Here is a 25,260-nt window from a genome sequence, read left to right as displayed (position 1 = left end):
ACCGCCGCCGCCGCCTCCCTCCACTCACAATGCCCACGCCATATCCCCCGAATAACCAGCACCACCACACCGGCAACCGCACATGCATTCTCCACGACCTCCGTCCGCGCGCGCGCCAAGACCATGGGCCAGCTCCGCGCCCGCAACTCCACCGGTCCGTTCTCGTGGAAGGCGGCGCTGCTCTTTGTGCTTACCGGCGGGGCGATGATCATTTACTTCCGGGTGGAGAAGGAGCGGTTGGAGCGGAAGAGGATTGCGGAGATGAGCAAGGGAGTTGGGAAGCCGAAGGTTGGGGGCCCGTTTGTGTTGAAGGATTTGGATGGGCAGGAGTTTACGGCGGAGGATTTGAAGGGGAAGTATAGTTTTGTGAGTTTTCTTTTTCCTTTTTAGACAGGAGGAATGAACAACAGGCAGGATGTGCTGATATGTCAAGGTTTACTTTGGGTTCACTCATTGTCCGGATATCTGCCCCGATGAGTTGGACAAAATGGCCGAGATCATCGACCAGGTCAAGGCCGCCACCAAGGGCGAGAATATCTTCCTCCCCGTGTTCATTACCTGCGACCCCGCGAGAGATACGCCCGAAGTGCTCCGGACTTATCTGCAGGAGTTCCACAAGGATATCATCGGGTTAACGGGGACGTATGAGGAGGTGAAGCATGTGTGCAGGCAGTACCGGGTTTACTTTAGTACGCCGCGGGATGTGAAGCCAGGAGAGGACTACCTGGTTGACCACAGCATTTACTTTTATCTGATGGGTAAGGGGGTTTTTTTTTTTTTTTTTTTCTTTTCGCTTTTCTCTGATGAGTTTTGCTGATTGAGTGCAGATCCCGAGGGCGACTTTGTTGAATGTATCGGACGCCAGGATACACCGGACACCGCGACAAACACGATCATGGAACATATCAACGACTGGAAGAGAGAGGGCAAGCCATTGAAGAGGGATTAATCTTGCTTCATTCATTCATTCATTCATTCATTCATTCATTCATATCATCATATCCTGTACCAACCAAGCAATGTACCATAACCTACGATAATAAACCTACAAAGGAACTTAAGAACCAGTCAAGACCAACAACCCCCCCTCTGCATCCCTCTCCCTATTCGCCCTCCACTCCCCGGCCCCATCCACAAACTCCTCCTTCTTCCACACCTCCACCCTACTCTTACACTCCTCCAACACCTCCTCGCCCGCCCTCCACGCCGCCCCGCGATGCCCCGCCGACACCCCAATCACAATACTCGCCTCCCCAACCGGCACCACGCCCAGCCGATGCGCAATGTACACGCCCGCCAGGCCGTGCGCGGCCACGGCCTCGCGCGCGATGGCCTCGAGCGACTTCAGCGCCAGCGGCGCGTACGCCGTGTAGCTGAGTTGCGCCACCTGTCTGCCGGCGAAGCTGTCTCGGGTCGTGCCCTGGAAGAGCACGTTTGCGCCCGCGGCGGCGGACGAGATCGCGGAGAGCGCGCGGCTTGCGTCCAGCGGGGCGTAGGTTAATGAGATGTGGATGTTGGCGCGCGGGATCGTTAGGGTTCGTGGGTAGGTGGCTGGGTTTAGGTGTGCTGGGATTTCTTCTTCTTTTTTTTCTTCTTGTTCTGGTGGTGGTGGTGGTGGTGGTGGTGGTTGTGATTGGGAATCAGGTGGGTTGTTGTTGTTTGCAGAGGACATGCTTGTAGATTGGGATTGAATCTGATAAAACTTTGTAGCTAAATTCGATGTAAAAAAGTTGAGTTGAGATGAGAATGTGTGTGTGTGTGTGTGTGTGTGACTCGCGGAACGGAGATGAGGGGAAGTTGGTGCCTTAGGTTTCTACTGATACGTCCCAAATATATATATTTTATTTATTATATATATTATATATATATATATATATATATATATACCATTGTAACCCTAGATACAAATTTAGGCCCCTGTTTATTTAAATCCCATCAAATATATTTTAGGTCTGGGTATTAGTTCAACAAGATAACAGCCGCCTCGTACGGCTGCAGCGTCCATTTCCCACCGCGGAACCTCTCCTGCACTGCGCTCGCAGGCCCGTACGTATCCAGGAGCACCTCCTTGGCTTCAACCTTATGGGCGGCTGCATCCCAGGAAAGCTGCCCGGCTGTCCAGTTAGCCACCACCAATGCCTTCGAGCTATTGTAGGTGCGGGTAAACGCGAAAAGCTCCTGGCTGTCGCGATCCACAGCCTCGTAGTTCCCGTACACAAAGATGTCGACATAGGTTTTGCGGAGTTTCAGCACGGACGCCCAGAAGTTGTACAGCGAGTGGGGATCTTGCACCTGAGCGGCTGCGTTCACTTGTAGGTATTCGGGGTTGACGGACATCCACGGCTTCACGGCAGCGCTGGTAAAGCCGCCATTTGGCTCCGCGGACCACTGAACGGGCGTGCGGGCGTTGTCGCGCGACTTTTTCTGGTATTCTTGCCGGGCGATTTGCTGTGCCTCTGTGTCAAAGGGTTTGGCTTTGAGGAGTCTGCGATATGATCAGTTAAGCATGTGTTTGGCGCTTCGCGTAAGCAGGAGACGACATACCTCTCCCAGTGATTGAGACAGTCAATATCCTTGTACTCTTCCATTCCCCACTCGCGAGGCACATTGCCCATTCCAATCTCCTGGCCTTGGTAAAGAAAAGGAGTCCCCGCCTGCAAGGCCAGAACCGTAGCGAGCATCTTTCCGGATGTCTGTCGGAGAGCTACAGGCGGATTGACGAACCGGTCAATTGATCGCGGTTGGTCGTGGTTCTCCCAGTACAGCGCGTTCCAGCCACTATTCTCGTACATGAAAACCTGCCAGCGCTCGAAAAACGCCTTGACGTCGGTAAGTTTGAAGCTGCCCGGCTTGAACTTGTCGCCCCAGGGACCGTGGTCAAGATCCACATGTTCGAAACTGAAGATCATGTTGATCTCGTTCCGATCGTAGCGCACAGCTTTAAGCACCTCATTTGTATCTTTAACGAACGGCATCTCGCCTACACTAAAGGCACCGTACTCATTCAAGATCCTTCCAATCTCCTGGAGGTACTCGTGCAGCCGGGGTCCATTGGCGTAATATTTATCGCCCCATTGCCACATAGTGTCTTTGTCGTTAACTGGAGCATCAGGGAAGGCCTGGTCCTTGCTGATGAAGTTGATAACGTCCATGCGGAATCCATCCGCCCCTTTATTTAACCAGAAGCGCACGATATCGTGAACGGCTTTGCGCACAGCCGGGTTCTCCCAGTTCAGATCAGGTTGTTCGACGGCATACAAGTGTAGGTAGTATTCGCCGGTTAGTTCGTCATAATGCCACGCGCTGCCTGTATACGACAGGTCAGTTCTGAGCCCTACAGCGGGAGGTGGGAAAAAGGAAGAGTGATTGTGTACCCTGGAAATGCGAAACCCAGTTGTTCGGGGGGTGTCTGTTCCCATTCTCATCAATGCGAGGAGGCCTCCAGATGTACCAATCACGGAACTCATTATCCCGGGAGCTTCGCGATTTCTTAAACCATTCGTGCTGATCACTCGTATGGTTCACCACTAAATCCATCAGCAGCTTCATGCCTCGGTCGTGGCATCCCTTGATTAGATTCTCCACATCTGCGACCGTGCCATACTGGTCTGCGATGCTATAGTAATCGGCAATGTCGTACCCCATATCAACCTGGGGGGATTTGTACGACGGACATAGCCAAACAATGTCGATTCCCATGTCGCGAATATAGTCTAGTTTCGAGACGATGCCGGGAATGTCACCGACGCCGTCATCATTGGAGTCTTTGAATGAGGCAGGCCAAATCTGATAGACGGAGCATTCTTTCCACCATGCGCGATGAATCTCACTTGGGGGTTGAACGAGGGCGGCTGAGGGGCTCATCATACAGATTCAGTCGGACGGGGGGGGGGTTGTGTGTTTTGACAGAATTCTACTATCTAGGGCGGATGGTGAAATGTTGGGCTTTTTGCGGAATAAACGAAAAAGCATTGCGATGAGCGGAGGGGCAGCATGAAATATATTGAGACAGCGGCGAAATTGTCGGCGGATGCCAGTTGTTTTAGAGCGTCAATGGAGGATGATTGTTGGGTCAAGATATGGATGAGAGCCAGTGAGAGCCAGCAGAGAGCCAGCGAGATGGAGGTGAGGGAGCTCTGGGATCCACAGAGGCCGATCGCGAGGGGCAGTGCAGGCCACGAAAGAAAGACAGCTATCTCAGCATCGAAGGCAAGAGAGGCCAGAATCTGAAGCATGGCTGTAGTCGGGAGAATTATCCCAAGGCTTCTTTATTTCCCTCACTTTGTTCTACGCGAGTATGTCCTGAGGCACCAACTCAGCTATGACGTCATTGCTGATTGCCCTTGTCCCTGAATCTTAAGGCCACAGCCAGTAAGATTTATCTACCAATCACACTTAATCACAGCCAGTACGTGGCACTGTGAGATTAATAGACAGGTAACTAGTTAACTAGTTAGTTAAAGTACTCGAGGATTAGTAAAACAGGTTGTCGATCATGTGAAATCGGAGTGGGTCTAGTCTAAACCGAGAACGGAATGAATGTCCAAGTTGGGTGGAGAAGATGCCGAATCCGGAATAGAGTGGGATCATTTGGTGGGATTATGGACGGAAAGGTACATACCTGTTTGGGTAATTGCCAAATCAGAGCCGTTTTCAACCACCCAACTCTATCCGGAATACAAAAGACAATGTATCCTGTCAGGTAGATGGTGCTGGAGGGTCGCATGGAGAGGTCCGGATTTTTATTCAAAAGGATGATGATGACAACGGCCCCTCCGACCCAAACAATTGCGAGCTGATGATGGTGACACCTTCTGCTCCTGTTGACACTGTTTTGCTTCGATAATTCCCACGACTCTCGGCGGCCATTATGATAACGCGGTGGAATACGAGATTGATCAAAGCGGCGGTGGGCGTATTCTGTATTTGTGTGGGGGTTGCTGTTCTCTTCAACAAACAAGATGGCTACCAGTCTACGCGAGGATTAATTCATGCGGGCCGAACCCGATTGGAAAACACCGTGTTTGATCACATTGGAAACGAAACTCTAGGGGTTCGTCGCTGCAGTCTTTCAATCAGGTGTATAGGTATACTAACTCGCTTCTAGTTTGAGCATGTCTACGCTATTGGATTGAAGGAACGCACGGACAAGCATGATTTTCTGACCTTGGCCGCGTCGATTTCTGGGATAAATGTGGATTGGTTAGACGGAGTGCGGCCGGGAGAGGTGTCCCAAAAGGCCTTGCCTGATGTTGGTTATCCTTAATCTGATATCAACGGACCCTGTGCTAATTGAGAAATCAGAGGCTGGATGGACCCAACGTTCCTTACACCGCCGTTTTGTGTTGGCGCGCTCATATGAATGCACTTCGGAGGTAATTGAACTCTCTCTCTCTTTTTAAACTACTGAAAGAATACAGACTAAGTAATATCCTGCAGCGTTGTTGAGAACCGCTATGCGACAGCTCTAATCATGGAAGATGACGCTGACTGGGATGTGTCGGTGAGGCTGCAGCTGCGGGAATTTGCGCGCGGCGTCCGAAAGCTCACGAACAACGAGAAGGCGCCGAGGAAAACACCATACGGCACCAATTGGGACCTGTTGTGGGTGGGAGGATGTGCCACGACGCAGGAAAGAAATACCACCGAGCTCTATGTTATCCCTGACGACCCTACGACCATTAGTGTTGATCGTCGAGGTCCGTGGGACGATAAGATTGGCCCAACCGACAGCTGGAAAAGTAAGCACCCTGAGTATTCGATCGACTCCACGCGGTTTGTGTATCGCGCAGGATCAGGGTGCTGCATGTATGGATATGCGGTGACGTACGAGGGGGCACGGAAGATCCTCGCGGCTCTGTCTTTAGACTGGAGTGTCGAGGTGGATACCTCCCTTAGCGATCTCTGTGGCGGCTGGAGTGGCCGCGAGCAAATCCGATGCTATGGGGTTTACCCGAACATCATTTCGACCTTCAAGCCCGCGGGACCTGCCTCACGTTCTTCTGATATTCAGAATTACACGAGCAGCGAGTACCGGGAGGCAGAGTCGTGGAATATCATGTATAGCACGCGGATGAATCTGAACCGGCTCCTGGCGGGAGAGGAGACGGTATATTCCCAATGGAACACGTCGTTTATCCCGTGGTCCAAACCCGAAATTCGACTGCGGGATTTGGAGTATCCCAGAGGATATCTTGTGTGATTGTCTCAAAACTAGTGAATTTTGAATTGGTCATTGGCTCGGGTATGACCTCTAGTGGGAATTCCCTATGCGAAATACGAGAATACTTTGCAGGTGTAAGCCGAGGATCTTTTTTTTTTTTTTTTTTTTTTCGAGTTAAGCATAACCATGGATTGAGTACAAGTACTCCGTAGAACATGTAACCGTCTCGGTAGCTTCACTCAGGTCAAGTCAAGCCCAGTTACATATGTCCCCTGTATATAGTTGTAGTTCCGAACTACTCCGTACCATCCCCGGATCCACTGCGACCTACTAGTCAGTCTAGTCTCAACCGTCAAAAGCCAACTTCCTCCGATAGTCTACCTAGAACCAAATGGCGTTTTTGGCGTTTTTCAGGATTGTCAGAGAAAATGTGATATGTAAGCAATGCTTGGGTAACATCCAGCCAATCCAACTCCTTCGCTTGCATTTGCTGTGATGTTCTCGACCTGGTTCTCTATGTAACTCGGCTGACTGGTGGACAGGCCCCTGGTGTCTCTCCATCTCTACTTTAAGACCATCAGCATGTCCGCTACTGCGGTGATGGATGTCCTACCACCGCCATGATTTATCCACCCTCGACGTCGGAACGCCACGATGAGGAGTCCAACCTGATCAATTCCTCCTCCTCCCTGGCCGCTGCCGATGTTGAAGACGCCTCTGTGGAGAAGCAAGACTATGAGTATGACTACAAAGAAAAACCCCTCGAAGAAGTCAATGAGGAGTCTCCAAGTCGCAACAATCGATTCCTCCTATGGACCGCCTTGAATATCGTCTCTACGGTTGGAATTGTAAGCCCCCCTTTTTCCTTTTTTCGGGGTTGAGATACCAGCGTCGACTAACACTCTGAAAGGTCTTCACCAATAAATCCATCATGTCCGACATTTCCTTTCGCAACCGCCAAATCTCCCTCGCCGCATACCACTTCTCGATCACCGGCGCTACACTCTGGATCGCATCGCGACGCTGCTTCGGCGTCTTTGTGCCTAAAGGTATCAGCGTCATCCAGATCATCCCCATCGCAGCGGCCATGTGCATTCAAGTCGTCCTTCAGAACCTGTCGCTCGCCTATTCCTCAGTCATGTTCCATCAGCTCGCCCGACTACTGTTAACTCCGACCGTCGCGCTGCTCAACTACATGTGCTACCGCGCCAAAATCCCCCGGGCGGCTATGTTGCCCCTCGCGCTTCTCTGCGTGGGAGTCGGGGTTGTGACCTACTACGATTCGCTCCCCACTGCAGACAACGGGAGTACCACCTCCGCGTGGGGGGTTGTCTTTGCCCTGGCCGGGGTTTGTGCGAGTTCAATTTACGCTGTATGGATCGGGGTTTACCATAAGCGCTACGAGCTCAGCAGCATGCAATTGCTGCTCAACCAGGCGCCCATCAGTGCTTGTCTGCTACTGTGTGCGATTCCGTGGACGGAGACATCCCCGGTGGTGTCGACGATATCGCCGTCTATGTGGAGTTTGATTTTGCTAGTAGGCCATCCCCCCTTCTCTGATTTCGATTTCTAGCTAACAGGGTTAATAGAGCGGTGTCTTTGCATGCATCGTCAATCTCTCCCAATTTTACATCGTCGATGCGGCTGGTGCCGTCAGCGGAGCCGTGGTCGGCCAGCTCAAGACATGCATTATTGTCGGCCTAGGGTGGGCGTCGAGCAATCACGTCGTGCCACGTCCCAGCGTGGTAGGGATTGTGATGGCGTTGATTGGAATGGGCATGTGAGTACTCAATCTTTTGATCCGATTTGTGGTTGGAATGGGAACCCGGTGTCTAACGGAGTAACTTGCTCAGGTACATGAATATTATTCTTAAGACCCAGAATAGATAGATGGAAAAGGTGCGCAACTGGATATCTTGGATACGGCGTTATACATACGGGGATTAATATATGATCAGATAATATAAAGATGGAATCCAAATGTGATTAATACTCCATCAATCTTGGTTTTGTATGAGGCTCACTTTTTTTTCTCTTTTATGCGTATCTCTGATCAGATCGAAATAAGATTATCTTGGGCTTCGATTTATCTTATCTGCGGGGTTTCCCCCGACTGCTTCTTAAAACTCCAGCTCCAACTGCATCCAAGTGAAAGCACATCGCACATAGCTGCCAAAATGGCAGACATACCGCATGTATCAAGCTGGGTAAATGGAACATATACCTCCCCGACGTTGGCTCGGGTCGATGTTCTCAATCCCGCCACCGAAACGCTCATTGCGACGATCGACTCTACCCCCAAAGCAGGAGTGGACAAGATTGTTGCAGACTCCTGGAAAACATTCCACAATGGAACCTGGTCCCGCGCAGAGGCCTCTGAGAGATGCCAAATCCTGTCGAAAGCAGCAAGCCTACTCCGCGCTCGTATCCCCGAGTTCGTCGAGCTGGAAACCCGTCAGACCGGCCGACCCATCCGTGAAATGCGCGCCCAGCTAGCCCGGATCCCCGAATGGCTTGAATACTTTGCATCGCTGGCCCGTGTTCATGAAGGTCGGGTCACCCCGTTCAAAGGCCCCGTAGTCAATACACTTACCCGTCTCCCGTTGGGTGTTGTCGCCCAGATCACCCCATACAACCATCCGCTCCTGATCGCGACCAAGAAGATCGCAGCCGCCCTGGCAGCGGGGAACGTGGTTATCGTCAAGCCATCCGAGCTCGCCCCGTTATCTGTCTTGAAGCTGGGCCCACTTTTCAAAGAAGCTGGTCTTCCCGATGGGGTGTTGCAGATTCTGGGCGGATACGGCCGAGAAACGGGGAAATACTTGTGTGAGAATCCTCACCTGGCCAAGATGGACCTTACAGGCGGCCTTGCCACATACCAGGCGATTGCGCCATCTGCTGCAGCAAATATGATCCCTATCACGGCTGAGCTTGGCGGAAAGGCCCCCGTTTGCCTTTTCCCGAGTCTTGAGGTGGAAAAGGCCGTGAAGGCCGCGCTGTTCGCCAGTTTTATTGCTAGCGGGCAAACCTGCGTAACAGGGAGCCGACTGCTAGTCCACAAAGACATCTACGATAGCTTCAGGGCGCAGCTGGTGAAACGAGTAACAGCACTGAGGGTCGGTGACCCGTTTGATGAGATGACCCAGATTGGCTCCGTTATCTCTCGAGCGGCCGTGGAACGATGTGCAGGGTTTGTGTCTCGTGCCGTGCAAGAAGGAGGGAAGATCCTGTGTGGTGGAAACCCTACGTCCACGACCGATGGCAAAGGGTACTTCTTTGAACCGACCATTATCGAAACCGGTGAAACGTCCGACTTGGCCTGCAACGAGGTCTTTGGCCCCGTGATTGCCATTTTGAAGTGCGACTCGGAGGAGGAGATTATCAGAGTCGCCAACGGCACTTCATTTGCGCTGGGGGCTTCTGTCTGGACCAATGATTTCGCCCAGGCGCATCGGGTTGCGGACAAAATCGAGGCAGGGATTGTCTGGATTAATGGGCACCATCTCAACGACCCGTCATCCCCCTGGGGTGGATTCAAGGAGAGTGGCCTTGGAAAGGAGAATGGACAGGAGGCATATGAAAGCTATACTAAAGTGAAAAGCACTGTCATGAACTACGGAGTGTCACCAGATTGGTTTGACGATGAACCTGCTAACGCCCGGTATGGTTAATTTACTAGTGATCCAAAGGAATATGAATGGTTTTATGATGATATACTACTCTGTATACAAGGGATATACGACCTGCCTGAGATTCTTCTAGAGGTGAAAGCATCCGGGGATGAACATATAATGCCACTGAATGCCCATCTATTTACTACCTTTATTGGAACCAGGGCCCTTATTATTCAAAGAATGTCCAGATAGGTAAACCCCCATTCATCCAACAGTTATTAACCACATTTATTCAGATTTAATAGTATTACAGCTTCGAACAAGGATCAAAGTCGAAGAAATGCAAGGATTAGGCTGTCGATTCCATTCAGAATTGCTTACCTGCATCAGTTTAGTCTTGGATCTGGAGTGTTCTTTGTATGCCTTCAAAGGCCATCACCACCACTTTACCCCGGATTATACTGCATTGATTACCACCACATACAACAACATAATTTAGTGAAAGAATTCTTTATAGACCTCAGCTTTTCTGCCCCCATCTCTTCTGAGGTGAACAAAGAATATGCGCAAATCCTATATTTATTCACTGCCAGGTTGTTTCCCTGGAGTAGTTTTTCATGATGCTATTCACCAAGAGATATAACAGACTAATTCAGACCTCGCTTATTTGTCTATAAAGATTGCTCTCTTGCATCCTCTTCCTCTCTTCTCTCTTTCTTCTCCCCATCTTCCTCTCATTTATCGCCTCCTCCTCGCCATTCTACGAATCTCATCAACCCTTTCCGATCTGCCACACACTTCCAACATGAAGCTCCTTGTTCTTCTCTTCTTCATATCCCTCGCGGTCAGCGACATCCTCCACCCATGGACCTCTGCCTCTGGTATATCTGATGCTCTTGAAGCACGTGGTAAGGTTCATTCCCTGCTACACTGACAAGCCTATCTCTAACTGAACCCAACCTCGAATCTTCCCATAGACAATGACCACGATTCCACCGTGCGAGCCATCGACTTCATCCCCATGGACTGTTTCACCGATGATGATTGCAAAAGTAACCCCAAGGGTCACGTCTGCGTCAGCCACATCTGTGTCCGCTCTCGTCCTGTCCTCACCGAAACTCTTCACCCCGAGTCTCGTGATCCCACTGACCCTAACTGCCACAACGATCGTGACTGCCAGGGGGGCTATTGCTACAATGGCATCTGCATTGCAGACCCTCCTCCAGTGATGCGCTTTGCCCGTCGCTCCCCTGCTGATCCTAACTGCCACAACGATCGTGACTGTCAAGGCGGTTACTGCTACCGCGGCATCTGCATTGCAGACCCTCCTCCACCCCAGTTTGAGACTCGTGCTCCCACTGACCCTAACTGCCACAACGACCGTGACTGTCAAGGCGGTTACTGTTACAATGGTATCTGCATTGCAGACCCTCCTCCAATGATGCGCTTTGCCCGTCGCTCCCCTGCTGATCCTAACTGCCACAACGATCGTGACTGTCAAGGCGGTTACTGCTACCGCGGCATCTGCATTGCAGACCCTCCTCCACCCCAGTTTGAGTCTCGTGCTCCCACTGACCCTAACTGCCACAACGACCGTGATTGCCAGGGTGGCTACTGCTACAATGGTATCTGCATTGCAGACCCTCCTCCACCCCAGTTTGAGGCTCGTGCTCCTTCTGACCCTAACTGCCACAACGACCGTGATTGCCAGGGTGGCTACTGCTACAATGGTATCTGCATTGCAGACCCTCCTCCACCCCAGTTTGAGGCTCGTGCTCCTTCTGACCCTAACTGCCACAACGACCGTGATTGCCAGGGTGGCTACTGCTACAACGGCATCTGTGTAGCTGATCCCCCCCCTGTGCTCTAGGTTCGTTAGAAGATGCAAAGGAGAACCAGTACTGCTGCCCAAAGGGTACTCGATCGTAGCTACTGCATGCGTCCTTTGACTGTATTGCTCCTCATCATCCAGCTGGATTGGGCGAGATGGACTTGTTTACTGGCATGGTGTTTTCTGCAGCGTTGTCGTTACTTTGTTACTTATGACTTGTTATGTTTCCACAGAACGCACAATTGAGATGGATGGATGGATGTACTTAGCTGAGCGGCCTTTCTATCATGGTAGATTGGGTTTGCTACAATACAAAGAACATCTGATTCTTTACAAAGTGTGCATTGGCCAGGTAGAAAGTAAAAGCAAAAGTAATAAGGAAAAAAAAGTACAAGTACATTAATACTCAACTTAACGTTTACTTGCCATCCACCACGTATATGAAAAAAAAAGAACTGGTGAATAGTGAGTGTAGTTTGTATATAATTAAGCCCTAACTGAGCATATTGATACCTGATAGCCATCCATCCCAGTATAAACCAAGAGAGTCAAGAAGAAAGAGATCATCCTAAATAGTATTATAGAGCTAAAGTAAACAAAAAACCCTTCAGCAGTGACACGCCGACACGGTACAACAGCACAAGGCATGATGAATCCTGTTAATGGATCTCCTGCCCATAGTATCCCCGAACTACCATATCAGGCTGATTCGTAAAATAAGCCGTGGATCCAATCGGGATCCTGTCATTCTCGATATACAGGGTTTCGCTAGGACCTTTGAAAATGCTAATGACCCCAAAGCCCTCCTTTCTGGTCCACAGGGGAAAGACGGCCATCGACCGGACAGGATCTCTGCTCTGCGGCGCGAGCTTCTTTTTCGTAGCCGGACTGGTAAAAGTCTATATTAGATGACCCTCTGTGCGTTAGCAATGGCCCACTCCGAGATCGCTACGTCGATGTTCCTACCGTTGTGCTGAGATTTAAACCGCCACCGGCGCTTGATGCAGTCAATCCCCCGGCGGAGAGCAGACGGTTCGGCCGGTACTTGGATACTATAACTGTGATGGCCTCCGAGTGCTGATTGACTACCCAGACGCAAGGAGGTATGCGTCGAGTAGCTCTCACAATCGAACCTATGACTCCCTATATATCGATATTAGCCAGGACGGACGGGTGAAGGAGCGTTGTCAGTTCGCTGAACACTAGTAGTAGTCCCTACCTTCGGGGCTGCAGCCGCAGCTGGTGGGTGGGACGGAAGGGCCCTCCACTGCGCATTCGCATCCGGAGCTGGGATTTCATCCCCTGGCAGAGGCGCTTCTTCCCCAGGCCACTCCCCAATGGAGTAATCGACCTTGGGTTCAACTTCTTCCTCGCGAGTCTGCCCAGAGGTGTCTGTTGGCGTGGAAGCGGGCTCGATTACTTTAGGATGGAGAGAAAATGGAACCTGGAGAACGTCATAACAGATGGACGCAATCCCAGGTGTCTCACCGAGATCGCGACTTCCACCGTATGAGATCCGATATACCAGCTGCTCCAGGTTAGAGCGGGCTCCACGCGTCGTCGTCGGGCGATCCGCTGGATTCGCCAGATGTCTGATATCCACAGGGCGATCTGTGAAAACAAGGACCAGCTGCTCGCTGACCGGCTGCGACTTGGGGACCCCCTTCGGCCACGTAACTTCAATGCCTGTGAGTAGAGTCGCGAACTGATCGCATCCCAGCGTCGAGGACCGGCCAGGAGGTAGTTCGATCCCCATGGGGCTATGGCTTGAGACCAAAGAAATCTTCCCCGCGACATTGACGTCAAAGACGGACGTATAGATGGTCCCGCCACCCTTATTCCTCAGTGTGATATAAACTCGATCCTGCTCTGCCACGCTATCGCTGCCGTCTGGTCGAATAATCCGGCCGCGGTTGCCGTTGTCTACTAGCCCGAGTTCTGTCTCGACTCGGTGGTTCAGCGCTTCTTCCGGGGTTTCACACTCAAGCGCGAGCAAGTGCTGCGCTCGTGCCAGCTGTTCCGCTACTATGAGAACGTCGTTGAGTGGATTGGCCGATGATCCTTGACTCGGAAGCTGCTGGGACCCGACTTCGATGCCGTCCATCGTGCGTACGATCACTTGGTCTGCCTGGTGCTGGAAGTCCAGAAGAGCGGGATGGGCCCTATCCCTGTCAGGGTCACTGAGTCTTAGATCGTTCGACTTTATTATGGCTTGCTGCAGTCCCGTGAGGTCCGATGGAACGTTGACCGGCCACTTTGATACGGTTTGCTGGATAAGAAAAGCCTGCGCTCCCTGGTCTGGTATTCTACGTGCCGGAGTCGGGACATTTACACTGTCGTCGCTCTTCTTATTCTCACACTCGGTATCTGAAAAGAGAGATTGCGTGACGTCGTCTAGGTCAGCGTCTGAGATGCCCTCGATATCACCGTAGAACTTTTTGCCGCACGCCTGGGTTTGTTTATTAGCTCTAATCCGTTCGGTTTCTGCATTGGCGAGGAGGGAGTGACATACACATCTCCATCTGATTCGAGTTGCGCCCTCCCTCTGGGGCCTTTCCACGAGTTCCAAGGCTTCTAAACTCGGGAAAAGTATCCTCTCCCATACAAGCACAAGGAGAAATTTCACAGCATTGCTTACGATTCGCCAAGTAAGAAGACCACCATGCCATCCACTCCTCGTCGAGAGAGTAGTAGCTGGCTCAGAATTATTTGCCCCAGTAACCGGTTGCTTGTCCTTGGTTGTGGTCTTTTGTGAATAACCTTGACCTAGCCCACTGATGAGGATGAATGGTGCCCAAAATGCGGGCAACGAATAGTCTACAGGGTGCAGACTCTCCGGGGGCTGCAAGTCTCGAGGGAGCGCTATTCGTCTGTGATCCTGGGCTCGGGGCCCTTTCTGATTGCCCTCCGCTTGGATCTCATGTGAAGCGCTGACCTGGGGGTGGATCAACGGGCAACTGTGGCGAAGCGTCTCTTGTGCCGCATTGAGGGCCTCTGGGAATGACTGGCCTTTACTGACACCCTGGTAGAAATATCTGACGAGCTCACAGGTGGCCTCATCATCCACTGGCCACAGACTGACCAGCACTGCCCGGGCTCCAGCGGCAAGTAGTGCACGACTGAACCCTACAACATCGTTGCCAGCTGTCAGGGTGCCCTGGCCTGTCTGGCAGGCGCTCAGCACAACTAGATCGACATCAAGCTGCATATTCAAGAGATCCAGCACTGAAAGCTCATCCCCGTTGGCGAGACTTATCGAGGAGAGCAGAGGGATCTCTGAAACTAGTCGACAGTGTGCAGCAAGATGCAGAATAGAATGGTTGTCATGGATATGTGCACGGAGATTCGACGAATTGGCATCGTCGCCCACGAAGACTTTGCTTCCAGCCAGGATCTCGGCAATGAGTGATACTTCTTGCCGGGTGCCCGGCAGAGGATGCGCAGGATGGTGCTGTCCGTACACGTCTTGGAACGACATGTTAGACGGATTCCCTAGGGCGAGAACGGACGGAGACTGGTCGTCCTTGACTTCCCTGGAGTCTAGGAATCTTAGGAGGCTCACTGACGGAAGGTATGTCACGATATGCGAAGATGAAAGCGGGCTGTTGTCTGTGAGGGGCAATGCATGGAACGGTACGAGATGGAGAGAGCTATGCGGCACAATAACCAGTCTTTTGTAGTGCTGCATCAGCTCCTGAAATGGTTCCAGGAGCTCAGAAGCAAGCTCTTTCCCTAGGGTTCCTGGCTGCAGCGCGCCTTTGCAGGCTTCATGGAACCTTTTGGCGGCTCTATCGAGCCAGTACCTTGGAAATGAGCTTTTATGAAGCTTCACCATACCATCGGAGGATATAGCCCATGAAAATAAATCATCGCGATTAAACATGTACTCCAACACCAACATATCATGAGGAAGTGCTTCACATACAGCACCGAGAGTACTCACTTCTGCCGTCACGGATCGCACGGGCTGTCCTGCAGCGGACATATCGTTTTCTGCCGTAGCGATCAACTGTTCGACACTCGCGATATCTTCCTTGAGAGCCGAAACCTTGGACTGATCCGGCCTGTCAGTGTGCAGCTCTTGTTCTAGTAGACCGCAGCGGCTTGTTCGATAGGCATTGAGGCGTCGCCAGCGACGTAACGGACCGTAGTCAGAGGAGGATATGCCGCCAGCGACGCCACCCTGAATGAGGTCCAGAAGACTCCGCGCTTTGTTTCTTTCTGCCACGTCGAAGATCTTCGCTTCGAGTTGTTGACTTCTCGGGGAGCCGTCCATATCGGGCTGCTTTCGCAGCTTCAGTAGGGTTCTGATATAGTCAAAGAACAACGCGCCGGTCGAAGAGTCCCCCGCAAAGGCGACTTTGAAACCGTCGATGGAAAGACGACGACGCTGGGCCTCAAACGTACTTATACATTCCTCGTACATCTGGAGCGCGGACTCGAGGTTTCCCACACCCTCCTGGACCTGCGCGATTCGGCCAAGCGAGAGCCAGGTCTGCCCTTCTTTCTTCCACCAGTCGGGCCAGCTTTTCTCGAGAAGCTGCAGCCAATTTTGGGCTTCATTGAATCGGCCAATTTCACAAAAGAAGCTCAAGGCCCGGCTCGCGGCTTGTCTCCTTCGATCGTCGTCCAGCGCCATTCCCAGCCCCGTCCGTTCCATCCATGCCGTCGTCCCCAGCTCCTGAGCCGCACACTGTTGGTAGGCAACCCCTGCCTGCTCGAACTCTCCCTCATAGGCATATGCGAGGGCATCGAAATAGTGGCGGCGAGAACCTAAGGACGACGCCACCGATCGTACCCGGCTAAAAAGCGCACGGGCTGTCTCTATATCCCCCTCTTGTTCCGCCTTTTTGCCGCTGTAGAGATCCTGATAGAGCTCCGAGTCTCTCAACTGCGACTCCAAAAAGATGTCCGTGATCTGACTGGCGGGGTCGTGCTGTTGCATTTCCTGCGCCAGGGGGGGTTCTACACCGGAAGGACTCTCACCGGCTTGTAACTGATGGAACAGGTTCTGCAAGATATCGAGGCTGGACAGCGGACCCTCCTGGTGTGACGGCTCATGCGTGTCCCGAATACTCTGTATGTAGCCCCGTACTCGCTCAATAAGGTGTGGAGCCGCTCTACCTGTGGCAAGCCCCAGCATCTGGATTGAAATCCATCTGGCCATTTGCGTAGTCTCAGCGGCAAGTCCCGGTTCCTGATGTCGCGCCGCGATGCACTCGTCCAGGGCGCATTCCAACGCCCTCGAGCAGCTGGGGAAATCACCCAGCATCTGATAAACCTTCAGCTGGTCTATTATGGAGTGGATGCGCGAGAGCGGCGCCTGCAGAGATTCAAAAAGGGTCTCTGCAAGTCTAAAACACGCCAGGGCCCGTTCATAGTCGCCCACATAGTTAACCCATCGCCAGCCTATGCGCGCGAAGAAAATGCCAATTCCCAACGCAAACCCAAAGCTTCCTTCTCTACAGCCCCAGCTTCCAATCGACGCAGCGCGTGCTGTTTGCTCGGGCTGGCCGCCTTGTCCAATCGCGCAAAGAGCCAGCTGCGCAACGCCCAGCTGGAAGGCCATGGCATCCCCTGCCTCGGAAGAGAGCGCAGTCGCGAGCTCGAAGTCATCCTTTGCGGCGGCAAATGTTAGCTCGTAGTCAATCAGTCGCATGCCCTCTAGGAGCTTCACGTATCCGAGACGCATTCTCGCCGCCGCCATCCCCCTCCGCACATTTGCAGACGCAAACAGGTCCAGCGCCTTCTGGTACGAAGCCATTGTTTCGCGGATGTGCCCGGAGTCAACCTCCCATTCTGCCTTGTCAATCTGCCAGTACGAGGTCGTGTCATAGGTCCCCTCCGCCAGGAATGCGTTCCAAACCAGAGGCGAGGAGAGCGGAGCAGCGACCAAATCACCTAGCGCGAGTTCAATATTGGCCAACCCGACAACATCATCAGTTGTGCGAAACAGTTGCTCCGCCGTTTGGACATCCTTCATCGCTTCTTCACCTGCGCCGTGCATGCGGGCTGAAATCCGCGCCCGGAGGAGTCTGATCTGCCCCAGCAGGCCAGGGTCAGGATGCAAGAGTTCCAAGGCCTCGTACTCCGTATCGAAAGTTGACAGAAGAACCCTCTGCACTGCCTGGAACGTGGCGTCGCTTCGAGGACGCCCTCGTGGAAACGAGGTAACTTCCTGGTCCAGTCTCAACACCAGGCGCACCACGCTTAACGGCGGATCTGTAGAATATGCCACGGCAAGGGGATTTGTTTTCGCCTGCCACTCCTGGAGCGTCTCCACACTATCGAACCGATACTGGATATCCCTTGCCTCTGCAGGGCCGAGGTCCGGGAATAGCTTATACCGTGTTCGCGTGGCTTGATAGATATACAGATAGACGAGCATCTGGAGCGGTAAATCCGGGTGCGCCATATCAACTGCCGAATCCAAGTCCCCCAGGGCAGCAGAACAGTTGCCCTGTAGTGTTCTCACGATGCCCCGGCCTGTGAGGGCCGCTGCGAGTGTGGTGCCCCCGACGGAAGAACTAGTCTGGCATTCATTCTCGGCGATTTGGAGAGCAGCCTTGAAATCTCCTTTATGATGCGTATATAAGGGGGTTCCGCCGAGCGCTTCATATACCTGTTGCAGGACAGGATATCTCCTAATGACCAGGGGGGTGTTGTCTTTGTGGCTCATGTTCGCAATTCAATGTCGCCGCTTAATTCTAGCGCGCAGGACACGGTGAAGCGCTTGTTCATTCGGATTCTATACGTCCTTGACGGATTTCAATAGAATCGATTAAATAGTAGCGAAAGCATTTATTCAAGCCCGAACACTAAACGGTCCGTTCATAAGAAACCCTATCTCGGCAATATCACACCACCAATCCACCCTTCCCAAGAGATTTTTGTTTATTTCGTTTAGGTATTGTTAGCTAGGTCGAAACCGCCTGTTAGTTCCGGGATATCGAGCCCCAGAAAAGTGCCATGACGAGGTGTGGCTGAGAGCAACCATGGATTATACAGTTGGTTAGGGTTTCCACTGATTTCCTCCCAACGGCTGTATGTATAAGCGGATTTCGAGGTCGGGTGAAAGTCTAGATCTATCAAGCAACAAACCGGGTGATATCCTCTGTCCGTGGATCAGACTCTCTTTCCACCACTGATGCCTCTCCTCTTGGTTATGGGCAAAGCAGCCTCTTGCAACTGTAGATGATAAATGACGTGGCAGCACTCTAGACGTTTCTTGGACATTAGTTACAAGTGAAGAATCCTTCCTGCCTTGTTATTGGAACTACAAAAGAGCGACCTGGGTTTATTAGGGAGTTTCCCCCGGAGCGATGAGAGTCGACTTTTGGTTTCCAGAGTTGGATGTCTCGCTGAGCCTATATGATAGGCACCGCTTTCTCGATAAGACATTGTTGACATCTTGGAAATGCTATCCCAAAAGCGAGCTTTATTGATTGCAAGTCCCATCCGTGGACTGAGAGGCCCGTTGAATGATGTGGAAACGATCTCCAAAGTCCTTAGTAGGCAGAACTTTCAGATAACTCGATGCTGCGGTCCGGACGCAACCCGTGTCGGGATTCTTACTGCATGGCGCGATCTAATCGACGCAAGCACGGATGGCGATGCGGTCGTCATCTACTATTCCGGACATGGCGGGCTTGTAGAGACACCGAAATCAGACGCAGATGAACATTGGCAGTTGCAGTTCATATTACCAGTGGATTATGATGCAAGCACAAGGAACGACTTTCGAGGGATCCTGGACATTGAACTGTCGCATCTGCTGCACCAGACCACCGAGAAAACAGAGAACGTGACGATCATCCTGGACTGCTGCCATGCTGGACGAATGGCTCGTCATCCCGGGCATGGCCGGAGAGCATTCCCTAAGAAGATCCTTGATTTGCAGCATCACGACCTACGGCAACATATAGAACGGCTCCGCCAAACGGGGGAGCTTTCTGCGGAATTGTATCCTCTCGGTAACCCCAAAGCAGTGCGAGTTATGGCGGCGGCTGCACGGGAAACCGCCTGGGAATATGAGAACGCAAACGGGGAATGGACCGGCGCGTTGACAGACGCGCTGTCAGATGCAATTGACGAGTCCAGGGACCACACAGTATCCTGGAGAACAACCCTCTTACGGGTGCATGAGCTGGTAAATATTCAGTTCCCGCAGCAGCACCCTGTGGCGGAGGGACCAGACACCCGTCTCCTATTCTCTACGCAGGAGATTGCATCAGGCGCCCTGGTTCTAAGAATGGAAGGCGATGATCCAGTTCTCCAGGGGGGTCGCGTATCAGGGGTTCGTGAGGGAAATGTGTATTCTCTCATGCCCTTCGGACACGAAATCCCAGAGAGTCGATTCGCCATTGGAAGAGCAACCGTCACCCATTTGAACGGCTTCAGAGCGAAGGCAAGTCTGAGCTTGGGTTTGAACGGCGACAGAACCGACCTCCCACCTGCTGAGCCCGCGGAAGGGCCTGAATACAAGAAACCCGGGAGTCCTCAGGGGGATCCTTCTAGAAATCACACATCTGTCCCCCGTCCAAGTAGTTCCAGCAGGAGTCGGCCAGGCAGTAGACGTCGTCCATATGTCCCTACGCCCGCTCACGCTGACAGAGTCCCCAAATGGATCTTGTTGTGCTACCGACCTCGGGGCGGCGGTCTCTCCAAATATGCCCATGTAAAAGTCACTAATATCTACCGCGATATGCAGTTGTTTCAAGCAATGAAGTCAAAATACAGGAGAAAGCTGGGTGTCCTCCGCATTTTCAGGCCCGGCGTGGAGCAAATTAAATTTATCGAGGTAGCTCTTCCAGCCCAGCAAGGACGGTGTATATATCCCACGACACTGACAAGGAACCAGTTCGAACCCACCGGGAACAAAAAAGTCGCCGTAGTGAGAAAGAATAAGTGGCCACAGAAGGATGTTGCCGACTGGGAGTTTCAACGTTCATCTTCGGCCTCCGCACGCAGTATGAATCTCCTCACGGACAGCAAATATCTTCTTCACAACTTCAATAACCCTCACGCAAATGAAGTCTGCATGGAGGCACTGAAAGCCAGATATGCGATATTTAGAAAATTCGGGGCCTTTTGCTTGTATTTGCGCCAGGGACTCTTCCACTATCTCTTAAAGCAAGACGCTTTAGATTGGAGGGAGCTCCCATATCTCGCCCCTACAGCGCTGCTGCCCCCCATCGGGGAGGCCAGAGTATTTGCTTCCACGCCCAAGAAAGTGAGGGAAAGAATCGAATACATCCCGGGCGTAGCAACTCGCTCGTGGGGGCTTATTCTCGAGGAGAAGACGGGCGTACCTCAATGGATTAAAGCTGTCAAGGAGACTATCACCATCGGCATACTGGCTTGCTTTGCCCTAGCAGCAACGCTCTTTGCCCATAACTTGGTGCCCTGGCTGGGTCCTATAGCGGTTCTCATCCCGAGTATTTTCGTTCTCATCGGGTTTGCCTGTGAGCGTTTGTAAAACCTTTTACAAGGCTAGTGGCTGGTTGATACTATTTGTGCCTCTCTGCCTGTGTTTGTAACATATGAGAAGCCTTGATCATCATATTAACCTTCTCTCCCTAAATGACATGACATGGATTCGCAAGTATAGACAAGAGCATCGTAAAAAATCCTCTTGCGCGGCCATTCTCAACGCATATATGCTTCGATCATATCAACCAATGCTGTGCCACTAGTACTAAGCAAATTCAAACTCAATCATGAATAAAGTCAAGGGCAACCTTCAGGGCCCCATGGACAGATGCAGCTTTGAAGGTGTCGTATGCGGTGGCCGCCTCGGGGAAAGGGAAGTCTATCGTTCACTTTTAGTCTCGCATGCGAAGAAGAATTCCTCGGATAGACTTACGGTGCGTCACTAGCGCACTGAGATCCAGCATACCCGACTCTGCCAGTTGCAGCAGACGCGGAGTTGAGGTGGCATTACATAGCGACATGTGGATACCTTGTCCAGAGTCAATATACTGAAACTCAACCCCGTCCTCCTTACGTATACTTACTGATATTCCGATCCCACAGCTTTTCCAAATGCAAGTCTACCTTTGTCCCATGGACTCCCACATTTGCGATTCTTCCCCCGATAGCCACCAGCTCCTGGCAAAAAGTGAACGTCGCGGGGATGCCAACGGCCTCAATCACCGAGTCGTACCCCTGGCCCTGCGTGAGAGACAGAAGTCGGTCTTTGGCATCCGGCGCGGACGAATTCACTGTATGGTTGGCACCTAGGGTACGTGCGATTGCGAGACGCGAGTCGTCCAAGTCGACCATGACAATGAGAGATGGGGTGTACAGGCGCGCGGCGAGTAGAGCTGCCATCCCCACGGGACCGGCGCCCACAATCACCACCGACGCTCCTGGTTGAACGTTGGCACTGAGGACCCCGCATTCGAGACCAGTCGGGAGCGCATCTGACAAAGTCACCGCGGCGCGCGAGTCGAGCGAATCATGCAAACGGTGCAGGGACAGCGTCGCGTGAGGGACCCGAACGTATTCGGCCTGGGTGCCATCGAGGCGATTCCCCAAAACCCATCCACCATCCTCGCAGTGAGACGGCATGCCGCGCTGACAGAATCGACACGCACCGCAACAGGTCATGCAGGAAATCACTACACGGTCACCAACCTGCAGGCCCTTCACCGAGTCCCCGAGCGCTTCGACAACCCCAACTCCCTCGTGGCCTAGCACAACCCCGGGCTGGATGCTGGGCACATCGCCCTTGAGAATATGTAAATCTGTGCCACAGATGGACGCGTGCAACATGCGCACGATGGCATCTGTCGGTGCCTGAATAGTCGGCTCCGGACGGTCCACGATATCCACCGCTCCGGATTTCGTGTAAATGAGCGCTTTCATGCTGTCCTTTGAATCAGTGCTTATTGAATCAGTGCTTACAGAATGGGGGAAGTGAGCTTCTCAAACTGAATCCTTCATTCATGACACAATGACAGTCTCTAATCTGTGGCGGGGAGAGATATTTATAGGCTTTGTGAGCAGCTGTCACCTCATCCACAGGTAGACACACACGCACCGCTCATAATACTCTGATTGGCACCGATCCCTGAATACACACGGCTGCATTTCTCATTCCGTGCTTTGCCCATTATCCCGTTAGGTTTTGGCGTGACTGGTGATTAGTTACATGGATGTGGCCAGCAGCTGATCCCTTCATCCGATACTATTCTTTGGAGTACGCCGAATGCGGGGAAGATTATCGCAGGATTCTCAGCAAGTCCAGACTGCCTGGTCATAATTGTAATCAGTCCGGGGTATTCATAGGTATCATGCGGGGTCTTTGAGGGGATAGGGAACTGGAAAGTACTCTGCGTTTGTATGCTCGAGTGCCTGTGATACAGCCCGTCCCTGCTTACTCTGGCAACAAGGTAAGATTTCAGGTCTTCCAGTGCAAGGCGTACTTAAGCCAAAATGTCATTCTAGAGGACTATTCTATCCTAAGCGAAATAAAGATCTATCCAACTCCCTAGGTGGAGCATAGCCTACGATATTCCTAGCATGATATGCCGTTGGCTGATATGTATCAACCAGGTGAATGTATAGATAGGTTTGTGTTGAAACAGGTTTAAAGATAGTAGTTCACTCTGTCTACTTCTCCCCATATCGATATAGGCCAGCCTCCAGGGCCTTAATCTGCAAGGCCAATACCCTGGAATAGTATCGTGCAGTTGCGAGATTGCCGCCATGGAACCAGAATCCTGGATGGCCACTCTGCTGCCATATGGTTCTCATTTCGCCTTCCTCATTGAACCCCCAGATGTCAGAGACCTTGTCGGCAACCTCGTCTCCAAGAATCAACCGGGTTTGGGATCGCATGTTCTCGTAACCTGTGGCGAAGATAATTTCATCGGCTTGGAGCAGAGAGCCATCCGCGAAGCGAATCCCATCAGACAGAATCTCTGCAATCTCTTGACCTTGCTTCACTTTGATCCTGCCGTCTGCAATCATTTTCGATGCGCCAACATCAATGTAATAGCCGCCGCCCCGTTGGAAATACTTCATGAAAAGTCCCGCACCGTCTGGGCCACGGTCGACTTTGAACCCAGCCCTCGCAAGCCCGTCAAGAAGCTCCTTGTCATGGTCCGCTTGCTGTTTCGTAACGTGCACCTGGAGCGCTTTCAGAACCGGCATGGGAGTGCCGTGGAGTAGAATGTCTGCATCGTCCACTGGTGGCCCGTCTTCCTCGTAGAATCCCTTCAATCCGATTTCGGTAATGGCCTTGGAGGTGATCACACAAGTAGTGGAGCGCTGAACGATCGTTATATCGTATCCCTTCTCCTGGTAATCCTGTGCGATATCATGGGCGGAATTGCAAGACCCGACAACCACGGCTTTCTTGCCTCTTTTGTTTTTCGCGGCCCCAGGGAACTGGGATGAGTGGCAGAGGAGATCTCCCTTGAAGTTCTCCATCCCCGGAATGCAAGGCATATTCATCTTCCCCGAATGCCCGGTTGCCTGGATTATATGGCGTGGGTGGAAGGTCCGTTCGACATAAGTGCCGTCGTCTTGCCTGGTCGAGAGGGATACAGTCCAGTTTCCCTCTTGGCCATTCCATTCACTCCGCGTGATGGTTGTCTTCATCCACACATTGAGTTCGAGGATTTTTGCATAGCACTCGAAAAACTCGGCGAGCTTATCCTTGGGGGTGAAGATAGGCCAGTGGGCTGGGAAATTGAGATACGGCATATGATCGTACCAAACCGGATCGTGGAGGACCAACTGGCGATACCGTAGGCGCCAATTATCCCCAATGAGGTTGGCTTTGTCGATGATGAGGGCATCGACACCGAGCATCTTCAGTCTCGCTGCCGCTGACAGTCCACCTTGCCCGGCTCCTTAACGTGCATCGTTAGCGAAGCCTCGATTGTGGCTGTGAGTCAAGGAAGGTCTTTACCTATGATCAAAACAGTCGGCTCTTTATCGTTCTCGTAGGCAGCATCGTCTGCTCGTTTCTCCGCCCAGTTCTTGCGGTCTGGCCGACCTCCGTGTTCGGCTCCCTTGGGTCTTCGATGGTATGTAGCTTCCTCATGCCCGTTTAGGCTCCGAAGCCCCGTGTACAGGGTGAAGATCTTCCATATTCCATTTTCCGACACCAGACGAGCGACACCCATCCCAGAGCCGAGTTTGGTTTCGACCGTGAAGAAAAACTGGACGCCCGGAACACTCCCCGTTCCGTCTATGGTACATACTTGGGGGGCGCGCACGGCAGAACTTGTATCGAGGGCGATTTTCTTCAGTCTCAAGCCGTCCCTTGATTCGGAGCAGCTTTGGAGGAATTCGACAACCCCTTTGGACCCTTGCACTGTGCGGAGCTTCCACGAGAGTGCCAGGTGATCGCGCCAAAAGCCGTTGTCCACGAACAGTCCGGCGATGCTCTGGAAGTCTTGTGTGTCAAGAGACTTGTTGAAGGCATCTACCACCGTGGATGCGATTCTGTCCGCGTTGATGGGCTCATTCTTTGCAACACTGGGGAACCGGGCAACAGGAATATTGAAAGAACCAGGAACTGTGCGCATGTGGGAAGGCACTTGTTGAACGTCTGGAGTAGCCATGATTTCAATTCAAAGACTTATTTATGGGGTACATGCAATTGTTTTGCTGTTCTGACTCTTCCTTAATCCACA

At 52.2% G+C, this 25,260-nt stretch overlaps 12 protein-coding genes across 12 annotated transcripts; 6 read left to right on the top strand and 6 right to left on the bottom strand.

Annotated features, from left to right (window-relative positions):
- Positions 1–84: 84 nt before the first annotated feature.
- P175DRAFT_0422849 (SCO family protein) lies at positions 85–949 on the top strand (the record flags this gene model as incomplete). Its single annotated transcript, XM_040893112.1, has 3 exons — positions 85–366; positions 434–758; positions 828–949. Coding segments are annotated over 3 exons (729 nt in total), but the record flags the coding sequence as incomplete, so codon positions are not given.
- Positions 950–1,057: 108 nt separating this feature from the next.
- P175DRAFT_0508729 (uncharacterized protein) lies at positions 1,058–3,864 on the bottom strand (the record flags this gene model as incomplete). The annotated part of the gene is made up of 4 exons (XM_040898376.1): positions 1,058–1,599; positions 2,013–2,485; positions 2,545–3,307; positions 3,375–3,864. The coding sequence occupies 4 exons, from the start codon at positions 3,862–3,864 to the stop codon at positions 1,058–1,060; spliced, it is 2,268 nt and encodes a 755-aa protein (XP_040753211.1).
- A 56-nt stretch (positions 3,865–3,920) lies between these two features.
- P175DRAFT_0531350 (uncharacterized protein) lies at positions 3,921–4,235 on the bottom strand (the record flags this gene model as incomplete). The annotated part of the gene is made up of 1 exon (XM_040899865.1): positions 3,921–4,235. One exon carries the CDS (start codon positions 4,233–4,235, stop codon positions 3,921–3,923), a length of 315 nt encoding a protein of 104 aa, XP_040753210.1.
- Positions 4,236–4,522: 287 nt separating this feature from the next.
- P175DRAFT_0500703 (uncharacterized protein) lies at positions 4,523–6,293 on the top strand. The gene is made up of 4 exons (XM_040897007.1): positions 4,523–5,053; positions 5,108–5,251; positions 5,305–5,375; positions 5,440–6,293. The coding sequence occupies exons 1-4, from the start codon at positions 4,871–4,873 to the stop codon at positions 6,200–6,202; spliced, it is 1,161 nt and encodes a 386-aa protein (XP_040753209.1). The 5' UTR covers positions 4,523–4,870; the 3' UTR covers positions 6,203–6,293.
- A 490-nt stretch (positions 6,294–6,783) lies between these two features.
- On the top strand, positions 6,784–7,947 carry P175DRAFT_0435551 (uncharacterized protein; the record flags this gene model as incomplete). Its single annotated transcript, XM_040893740.1, has 3 exons — positions 6,784–7,011; positions 7,074–7,700; positions 7,753–7,947. The coding sequence occupies 3 exons, from the start codon at positions 6,784–6,786 to the stop codon at positions 7,945–7,947; spliced, it is 1,050 nt and encodes a 349-aa protein (XP_040753208.1).
- Positions 7,948–8,340: 393 nt separating this feature from the next.
- On the top strand, positions 8,341–9,834 carry P175DRAFT_0434380 (aldehyde dehydrogenase; the record flags this gene model as incomplete). Its single annotated transcript, XM_040893658.1, has 1 exon — positions 8,341–9,834. One exon carries the CDS (start codon positions 8,341–8,343, stop codon positions 9,832–9,834), a length of 1,494 nt encoding a protein of 497 aa, XP_040753207.1.
- A 723-nt stretch (positions 9,835–10,557) lies between these two features.
- Positions 10,558–11,887, top strand: P175DRAFT_0545367 (uncharacterized protein). The gene is made up of 2 exons (XM_040900391.1): positions 10,558–10,685; positions 10,755–11,887. Exons 1-2 carry the CDS (start codon positions 10,583–10,585, stop codon positions 11,645–11,647), a joined length of 996 nt encoding a protein of 331 aa, XP_040753206.1. The 5' UTR covers positions 10,558–10,582; the 3' UTR covers positions 11,648–11,887.
- Positions 11,888–12,267: 380 nt separating this feature from the next.
- Positions 12,268–12,751, bottom strand: P175DRAFT_0436251 (uncharacterized protein; the record flags this gene model as incomplete). The annotated part of the gene is made up of 2 exons (XM_040893791.1): positions 12,268–12,507; positions 12,575–12,751. Coding segments are annotated over 2 exons (417 nt in total), but the record flags the coding sequence as incomplete, so codon positions are not given.
- A 13-nt stretch (positions 12,752–12,764) lies between these two features.
- P175DRAFT_0492437 (uncharacterized protein) lies at positions 12,765–18,287 on the bottom strand (the record flags this gene model as incomplete). The annotated part of the gene is made up of 1 exon (XM_040895894.1): positions 12,765–18,287. One exon carries the CDS (start codon positions 18,285–18,287, stop codon positions 12,765–12,767), a length of 5,523 nt encoding a protein of 1,840 aa, XP_040753204.1.
- A 369-nt stretch (positions 18,288–18,656) lies between these two features.
- Positions 18,657–21,321, top strand: P175DRAFT_0201579 (uncharacterized protein). The gene has a single exon (XM_040892571.1). The coding sequence runs from the start codon at positions 19,026–19,028 to the stop codon at positions 21,084–21,086; it is 2,061 nt and encodes a 686-aa protein (XP_040753203.1). The 5' UTR covers positions 18,657–19,025; the 3' UTR covers positions 21,087–21,321.
- On the bottom strand, positions 21,322–22,477 carry P175DRAFT_0435854 (zinc-dependent alcohol dehydrogenase family protein; the record flags this gene model as incomplete). The annotated part of the gene is made up of 3 exons (XM_040893764.1): positions 21,322–21,419; positions 21,474–21,569; positions 21,625–22,477. 3 exons carry the CDS (start codon positions 22,475–22,477, stop codon positions 21,322–21,324), a joined length of 1,047 nt encoding a protein of 348 aa, XP_040753202.1.
- A 747-nt stretch (positions 22,478–23,224) lies between these two features.
- P175DRAFT_0492434 (flavin-containing monooxygenase) lies at positions 23,225–25,188 on the bottom strand (the record flags this gene model as incomplete). The annotated part of the gene is made up of 2 exons (XM_040895893.1): positions 23,225–24,471; positions 24,531–25,188. 2 exons carry the CDS (start codon positions 25,186–25,188, stop codon positions 23,225–23,227), a joined length of 1,905 nt encoding a protein of 634 aa, XP_040753201.1.
- Positions 25,189–25,260: the final 72 nt, after the last annotated feature.

This window comes from Aspergillus ochraceoroseus (assembly GCF_002846915.1).
Source record: "Aspergillus ochraceoroseus IBT 24754 chromosome Unknown P175scaffold_3, whole genome shotgun sequence".
Lineage (NCBI taxonomy): Eukaryota > Fungi > Ascomycota > Eurotiomycetes > Eurotiales > Aspergillaceae > Aspergillus > Aspergillus ochraceoroseus.
Note: the sequence above shows the minus strand (reverse complement) of the source record. Positions and strands in the feature narration are given on the sequence as shown.

Bases quoted from the DNA above. Each gene is read 5' to 3' on its own strand.
- P175DRAFT_0500703 (XM_040897007.1), top strand. From the start codon at position 4,871: ATGATAACGCGGTGGAATACGAGATTGATCAAAGCGGCGGTGGGCGTA. The intron at 5,054-5,107 runs GTTCGTCGCTGC...ACTCGCTTCTAG, and splicing joins TTGGAAACGAAACTCTAGGG to TTTGAGCATGTCTACGCTAT. The intron at 5,252-5,304 runs GTTGGTTATCCT...TTGAGAAATCAG, and splicing joins CCCAAAAGGCCTTGCCTGAT to AGGCTGGATGGACCCAACGT.
- P175DRAFT_0545367 (XM_040900391.1), top strand. From the start codon at position 10,583: ATGAAGCTCCTTGTTCTTCTCTTCTTCATATCCCTCGCGGTCAGCGAC. The intron at 10,686-10,754 runs GTAAGGTTCATT...ATCTTCCCATAG, and splicing joins TGATGCTCTTGAAGCACGTG to ACAATGACCACGATTCCACC.
- P175DRAFT_0201579 (XM_040892571.1), top strand. From the start codon at position 19,026: ATGCTATCCCAAAAGCGAGCTTTATTGATTGCAAGTCCCATCCGTGGA.